The following is a 7,739-nucleotide window of genomic DNA, read 5'->3' on the forward strand; positions in this document are numbered from 1 at the left end:
CAGTTAGGAAATTAGGTTGAATTTACTGTTTTTAACTGGTGATTTAGATCTGCCAATTTAATTTGCTTCTAAGAACCGAAATAATTTCATCATGAACATCACTAATACCTTTAGAACCATCTATTCTTATAACTTTACCTTTTGGTTCGTAGTACTCAATCACAGGAACCGAAATTTGATGGTATGTCACAAGGCGCTTTTTGATCGATTCTTCGTTATCATCAGAACGACCAGACGTCAATCCTCTGTTCAACAACCTTTTGGTAAGTTCCTCATCAGGTACATCAAGAAATAGAACTCCCTTGCAAGGTCCAATTTGTTCTGTAAACTTTTGAGCTTGTGAAAGAGACCTTGGGAACCCATCGAGGAAAAAGTACTTTGCGTTCTGGCCCTTCAATTCTTTTTCTACTAAATCAATCACAATTTCGTCAGGAACAAGTTGTCCGTTTTGCATGGTCTTTTTCAACTCTTCAATAGTTTGTTTTTCTTTTTCAGACCTTTGATCTTCAACACCTTCTGGGAGTGGTGCTGTTGCAGCACGAAGAAGATCTCCTGTTGAAAGATACCCAATTCCATGTTCTTTGGAGATAGTTAATGCTTGCGTTCCTTTTCCAGATCCAGGACCACCGAGAACAAAAACAATTTCTTTTCCCTCCATGAAAAAATTTGGAATCGCAATTCAAAAGACCGGTCTTTTAAATGCGATAAATTTCCATTGAATAAAGACTTTTAGTGACCATTTGCATTCAATTTTTCAGAGTTCTGACCATGTTGTTTTTTTATCACGGCTTTTTCCCACAAACACTGACTTTTTGTGAAAATTTCACTAAACCACACTAACCAAAATCACTTATTCGGATACTTTAGAGAAAGAAGATTTTGAAAATCTCACCGGAAAGCATGAATAACATCAGAGTTCTTACTTGGGATCAACTCATTTTCCCTGAATGTGCTCGCAAAGTGAAAAAATCCTTCTCTCCTTCCCTTTGCGAAGAACATTGAGCCAAACAAAATAAACCGTATATCTGATTCAATTTTCTGTGGAGATGATTAAAAATTGTGAAAAAAATATACGTTAATTCAATAAAAACAGGTCAATATAGTGAGGTGGCTCTTGGACACCATATGTTTAGGGCACCTCTTAATTCAATACTTTATTTTTAAAATCTTCAAGTGCAAATTAGAAGAAAGTTAAAAAATATCTTCCTAAAATATCACCAAATTAATTTCTCCATGCCTTATTATTATTGAAATGGGATGCAATATGTATAAGGATTTTCTGATCTTAAAAAAGTTATTGAACAAAAATTTCTCTTCTTCTGGAATAAGTTGAAGGAAATATTGTAACGGGAGGTGGATAGGCTTATTAAATGAAACTATTCGGCGTCACTATCAACTCTAATTTTATTTTTTTGTGTGGGGTTTTTAATAAGTTTACATGCGAATAAATCAATCAATTTAAATGTTAAATTTTGATGCTCATCTGTAATCATGCTGTTTTTAAGCTTAATTCATGAGAAGTTGAAATAAAATTGTGTTTAAAATGAAAGACAAAAGGTTAATTTTTACTTTCCAATAACAATTTGTAACAAGAATTACTATTCATAACTTAAGTTAAAGAAAAATTTCGAATCAGCTTATCAAAATAAATGAGAAAAAACGAATAGCTCTAATTGCTTAATAAAAGTCAGCTGTAAATAAAAAGGGATCAGGTTTAAAAAATATAAAAAATTATGTAAAACTCATCAAAGCAAACTTTTAATACATAAATGTGCTATATTCATCTTACTGATAATATTAATAATCTATTAATTTCTGATTATACTCATATGTTCCTGACGTACGCAAAGTCATATAAATCTTGCCGGTTAAATAATCTTTTGTTGTAAATTTTATAACTCAAAAATGGAGTTTTTGTAATTATTTTTTGTAAGAATTATTTCCTGTTTGATTTGTTGTGAAAATTTTCCAGCGTTCCGAAAAAGTGACTCTTTCACAAAAATAACACTAACAAAAGTGGATGACATCGTAAAAGTGCCAATGGGTTAAATCCCAAAACAAAATCAAGAACGTTAAGTGAACGTTTTGTGCACAAAATTTACGAATTTAACTAAACTAATATTTTTTATTCATTATTTTTTTTTCACCGTAACAGCAAAGGAGGTCGATCTTATTTATCCTCCTTTCCTGTAATTTAATTTTTAACATCTCTCGCTTGATTTACACGATACTGATTAATAGGAATTCTGAAGGAAGCTTTTCCCAAGTTCACCTTCTTTGATTTCATATAACTGATTAGGCGGCCTTCGTCAGTGCTTTGTCTTTCTCTTGTTGCAGGTCTAGCTGTATTATAAAATGCAGGCAACGTTTTGCCAAGTGATATTAGCGGAAGTCTGTTATTTACCACTGGGAAGTCAAAGGACTTAATTGTTTGGATACATCTTCCCAATGGATATGCTTCATGTGATGCATCTGATCTCTTAAGATATTGTATTTTACGGAAATAAAACACTTCGCTCTCACCTTCTGCGTTAACTTTGATGACTCCTGAGCGATTTGGCGTTTTGCCGCAATAAAATGATGCAGAAAAAACAGTAACGCCTTTGCCATTGAACTCAATTCCGTCACTAACGCACTCATGGCCTCGAATAAACAACGTGAGGTTGTTATTTTCAAGGAATTTGTTCATTGCATCTGTTCCATACAAATATCCGATACCTCTGTGTGATGGCTCAAATCCGCTGGAATATTTGTTGGGATCACTCCAAAGTAGAGTGGAAACTACAGAATCCGAAAAATCAACAATTGGTCTTTGGATTGACTTAATTTGTTCTATTTTAAGAAGGCTAGGACCAATGCCTCCATGTGCGCATAGTATTTTGTGGTTGAGAATGGCTGCAAGTGGAATATATGAGAATGCGTCAAGGAAATAATCAAAAATTGATTTGTTGTGAAACATTCTGAAAGTTTCATCAAGAAATCCACTTCTTGCGCAAACTTCTGTAAACTCATGGTTTCCTCTGAGAATATAAACATCATTTGGATAGAGATACTTCATCACAGAAACAAGTGTAATTGTTTCAAGAGAAAATGGTCCCCTGTCTACAAGGTCTCCTAAAAAGAGATACTTTTGTTGCGGTGGAAAGCCAAATTTTGACAAGATTCTAAACAAATCAAGAATGTGTCCATGGATGTCGCCAACAACAATAATGTTATTGCACTCGATCTCTAAGCATGTGGGTTCATTTTTAAATATTTCTTCAAGACGTTGACACAAATTTTGGATAACAATTGCAGGAATAAGAGGGAATGTTAGCTGTACTTCTTTAGTTTCATACTTGTGTATATCTATAGAAGCAATGTTTTTATAAATATTTAGTATCTGTTGGAAGATTTGGTTGGAGTTCATTTATGATTATGACAATCCCAGAAAAGAGTTTTGATAGGATATAAAATTATATCATCTCAAAAATCTGAACTCTTGTTAAGAACGTTGTAAAATTTTTTTGACTGTCAAAAATTTTATTTGTTCGAAAAAGTCGAAAAATGTGTAAAATGTATCATTTCAATTTTGAACCATTTTCGAAATTTCGATAAAAATCGTCATCAATAAGCTATTTAACTTCAAATGAATGATAAGAATACAATGCATAGTGATTGTTCTCTTATAATATCTGTTTATAATCCGATATAATATTTATTTATCACAATATTCGAATATTTTTGATGCAGATTTCGTTTGAATACTTTACTAAATAAACCATTCATTTAACATAAACAACCGTACTGAAATTTTATTGCCTCAGAAAAATCGAGCTTTTTGAATATGATGGTTCAGAAATGAAACTCGTGTAAAAAATACAACAAACAAGAGTTTCGTGAAATCATCAAAAACGCTAAATCTAAATATGAGACTTCGAACTACTTCAAGAATGCATTCGTTTAATATTATTCTTATTTGATTTTATTCATTAGTGTACGATTTTTTTCATGGGGGATTTTTAACATTTCGGTTGGACACTTTTCATTAGATATCTTATTGAAAAATATGTTGTAAAATTTACGACGCTTTCAAACAGTGGGGTTGTGCTACTGGGCATTTTATCGATAATCGTATCCTAATTTGTGTTTAGCTTCTGGTGTGCTTTCCAAATTTTCCTCAGTGATTCGACTTTTCGATGTTTTGTGGTGTATATTTTTAATTGTTTCTTTAATATTCTTAAGGAGCCATATGTCATGAGTTTCTTCGTTGTTCCATCGCTTTTAGAAAACACAAGGTAAGATTGTATTGTAAGCAGAACAGAGATGAAACATGTGTTAATTAAAATTCATTTGAGCTAAAAGTTTCTGTCATTTGTTTCTTTCTTGTCGTCTTTAAGCACATTGGTTAGAACATGATTTTTTGTAATGTTTCCCTGTTAGCAAGAAATCCATTCCTCTAACGTATCCATAAAATTTCGCAGCCTTTATTTGATGAAAAACCTTAATTTGTATTCAATGTCTTGTCACTTTTAATGCTGCCTGAGAAGTTATCACACAAAAAAATCAAATGATTAACAGCTGTTGTTATAATCGATTGTAACCTTTGCATGTCTGATTTTCAGGCCCAATTCGATATAGGACATAAATTGGGCAAACGGTGCTTATGTGTTTTGAAAAAGCTTTTAAGTGTAGAAAAAGGGTGTGTAAACAAAATGCTTTGTGTACAGATATTTAGTCAATTTTTTTTGGTTGTAATTAGGCTTTATTTGCAAATTGGCTATCTACTAGATCTCCATTTTTCATATTTTCACTTTTTCTTCAAAATGTACAGAGGAAATTCTACAAAAATGAATTCATAGAGATTTGGTTTCTTTCTCTATCCACAGTTGAAGTTTTGAGAAATTTTCATCGAGTAATTTTTTGACTGCACCTCTTTTTAATATTTATTTATTTTATGCTTATTAAGAAATAGAAATCATTTATAAAATGATATTTGAATTTTAATATTTCAGGTTTTAATTTCAACAAAGGTTCAGTTTTTTCTTAGTCTAAGAGACCACATGTTTCTTTACTAAAATTAACATGTTTTATTTTGAAAAATTGGATAAAATACTATATTAATGAAATTTTATAATACCAATATTTTTTTCAAATTGTAATTACTAAAAAAACTTTTGAGATAGATCTATCTCTATATTTTTGGTCCGTGTGTATATGTATTATCAAAATCATTTTCATTTAGATTAACTCAAAATATAATTTTAACACTTACAAACGTATCACTGTTATTTGTTTTTGATAATTAGCTAACTGGGTCACCCCGTCCTGGGATAACGTTCATTCAAGAAGAATTATAATTGTTTAGACAGGATGTTATTAAAGCTTTAATAACAATAGAAAATGTTCAAACATTTTTGTGATATAATTTTTGATTCATAAAATTGGCGTTTTTTCGTATTTGTTTTATCGGATAATTAAATATGAAAAAAAAATCTTTTTTAATGTGAATTTCTAGGTTCGTTTATTCAATTAGGACAGTTAGTACATTACTGATCAATAACTTGACAATTTCATCCTTTTTAATGGATACTTCTTTGTAAGCCTTTTCTTTTCCTTCTTGTTGTCCTTTTTGAAGATCAATTTGGAGTTTCTTGATTGCGTCATCCGATTCTGACTTACGTGTTTGAATTTTTTCCTTGTAATCGTCCTTTAATTTCTGAATCTCTTCCTGTGCCTGTGTTCTCTTTTCTTCTATCATTGCGTCTCCTTCTTTTATAGCAGCCTGAATTGTTTCTTCACCCTCATCTTCTGCCTTGAGGAGAATTTCCCAGTAGTCAGTCATTCAAGGTTTTGTCAAAACCGATGTAAATCATTCAATGCGGCGGTTGATGATCGACAGATAACTTAACCATTCAAAAATTACGCTATCATTCATAAACGTCCTCATCCGAATTTTCGTTATCGTTTTGGTTTGGGTTTTTAACAAAACCGTTAACCCTTTCCATAAACCTTTGAATCACCAAAAGTCGGTCCTCCATTGTGAACTGAGATAACGTATGACTTATCGTCAAACCGTTGTTTATTGATGTTCTTCTTTCCCTATAAGAGTTTGAACGTCTTGATAAAAGCGCACTTGAAGAGGATGAAAAGGTCAATTTCCTTTGGGTATTTTCGTGCGATGTATTTCTCGATTTATCTCTTTGTCTTACTTCATAAATAACTTCACCAAGTACAGTTATAAATTCGGCTTCAAGTTGACTCCGATAACTTAATACTGTTAATGTAAGTTCTCTTAATGCATCAATTTGTTGTAATTTCTGATCTAGTTTATCTTGTTGTAATCTTATTGCTAAATCAAGTTTGTTAGATTCTTCTGATCTTATTTCTTCATTTTGTTTTTGCGTCGTATTCGCTTTTTGTTGCAAATCTTTTAGTTGTTGCTTGGCGTTCGCAATTTCCTTGCGAAGGGATGAAATACTTTGATGTTGTTCAGCAGATTGATTGATTACATCTTCTTGTTTAAGCTTTGCAATAGCTTCGCGACGTTTGCGATTGTTCTCTTCACAGTCCCGTATCTTTTCTTGGTATTCATTGTACATCATTTGTAAGGATTGAAGATCATTTTCATAGTCATTGCGACGTTGGATGTGAAGAAGAACGGACTGATCTGTGGTTTTGAGAAGATGTTCATAGTATTGTGTTTTGAAGTCATTCAAACTGCGTTCGGTTTCGGAAGCATATCGAGATAGAAGATTTTCCGTAGTTTTCTTAACCATTTCAATGTTGTTCTCAAAGTTTTGCTTCTCTTGCTCGATTTCATTTTCTTTGTCTTGAATTTCTTTTTGGATCTTTTCTTTATCTTCTTCAAATTTTTTGATAGTTTCGAGCTTGTGTTGAATTTCATCAATTTCTGAACAAACTTCAGAATCTTCTTGTGAAATAAGTGATTTGTTGGCTGAACTTTCTTCTCGAAGTTCTTGAATTTTCTTATCTTTATCAACATATAATTTATCGATTTGATGTTTGAAAGTATTGATTTCAGTTGTTTTTTGATCAATTTGAGTTCGATATTCTTTTATTGTATTTAATGATTCTTTATCATAATTCTCGACCTGTTCTTGAAGAACGGAATTCGACTCTTCGAGAGATTTTATTTCAGCAATTAGTTCTTCAATTGTGCTGCACTTGTTTCCAAGATCTGGTGAAAGGTATACTGGTTTCGTTCCCAGCCCTTGCGCCTTTCTTGGAGGCATCACCAAAGTAACGTATACTAAACCGTTGATTTCTGTGCATTTTTCTATCGTTCAAAGATTCTCTTTTCCTGTTCAAAATATTTGTGAGAAAATACGATTTTCATTACACGAAAAAAAAAAGTCATACGATGGGCAAATGAACCGATACCCCGCGATAGTGCTTTTCGAACGCACACGCGTGTGTCTTCGGCAAAAAATAAATCCAAACATTAATTATTTGTTTTGCATTTATATTCTTTTTGATTTTTAAATTCTCCTAAATAATATTTCGGATTTTGTTAAATTTTGTAAATTCTCATTATTCTGAAATACAATATCATATTAATCTAAGGATTTAAAATTGAAGAAATATAAAATAAGTTGTATATACTATCATAATATTATAATTATACCAAATTTTTCTTAGTAGCTTATATATAAGATTTCATATGGAAATTATTTATTATCTTATTATTTCGCATTCATTATGAAATATATAAAAACTAATTTATATACTATGATTAG

General features: G+C 31.4%; 4 protein-coding genes across 4 annotated transcripts; all 4 read right to left on the reverse strand.

Annotated features, from left to right (window-relative positions):
* Positions 1 to 43: 43 nt before the first annotated feature.
* Positions 44 to 658, reverse strand: GO595_001948 (Adenylate kinase family protein; the record flags this gene model as incomplete). The annotated part of the gene is made up of 1 exon (XM_067914803.1): positions 44 to 658. One exon carries the CDS (start codon positions 656 to 658, stop codon positions 44 to 46), a length of 615 nt encoding a protein of 204 aa, XP_067777634.1.
* A 1,536-nt stretch (positions 659 to 2,194) lies between these two features.
* Positions 2,195 to 3,409, reverse strand: GO595_001949 (Ser/Thr protein phosphatase; the record flags this gene model as incomplete). Its single annotated transcript, XM_067914804.1, has 1 exon — positions 2,195 to 3,409. The coding sequence occupies one exon, from the start codon at positions 3,407 to 3,409 to the stop codon at positions 2,195 to 2,197; it is 1,215 nt and encodes a 404-aa protein (XP_067777635.1).
* A 2,094-nt stretch (positions 3,410 to 5,503) lies between these two features.
* Positions 5,504 to 5,824, reverse strand: GO595_001950 (Vacuolar ATP synthase subunit G; the record flags this gene model as incomplete). The annotated part of the gene is made up of 1 exon (XM_067914805.1): positions 5,504 to 5,824. The coding sequence occupies one exon, from the start codon at positions 5,822 to 5,824 to the stop codon at positions 5,504 to 5,506; it is 321 nt and encodes a 106-aa protein (XP_067777636.1).
* Positions 5,825 to 5,909: 85 nt separating this feature from the next.
* On the reverse strand, positions 5,910 to 7,235 carry GO595_001951 (uncharacterized protein; the record flags this gene model as incomplete). Its single annotated transcript, XM_067914806.1, has 1 exon — positions 5,910 to 7,235. The coding sequence occupies one exon, from the start codon at positions 7,233 to 7,235 to the stop codon at positions 5,910 to 5,912; it is 1,326 nt and encodes a 441-aa protein (XP_067777637.1).
* Between the last annotated feature and the right edge of the window lie 504 nt (positions 7,236 to 7,739).

Source organism: Histomonas meleagridis (genome assembly GCF_020186115.1).
Source record: "Histomonas meleagridis strain 2922-C6/04-10x chromosome Unknown contig_16, whole genome shotgun sequence".
NCBI classification, from domain to species: domain Eukaryota; phylum Parabasalia; order Tritrichomonadida; family Dientamoebidae; genus Histomonas; species Histomonas meleagridis.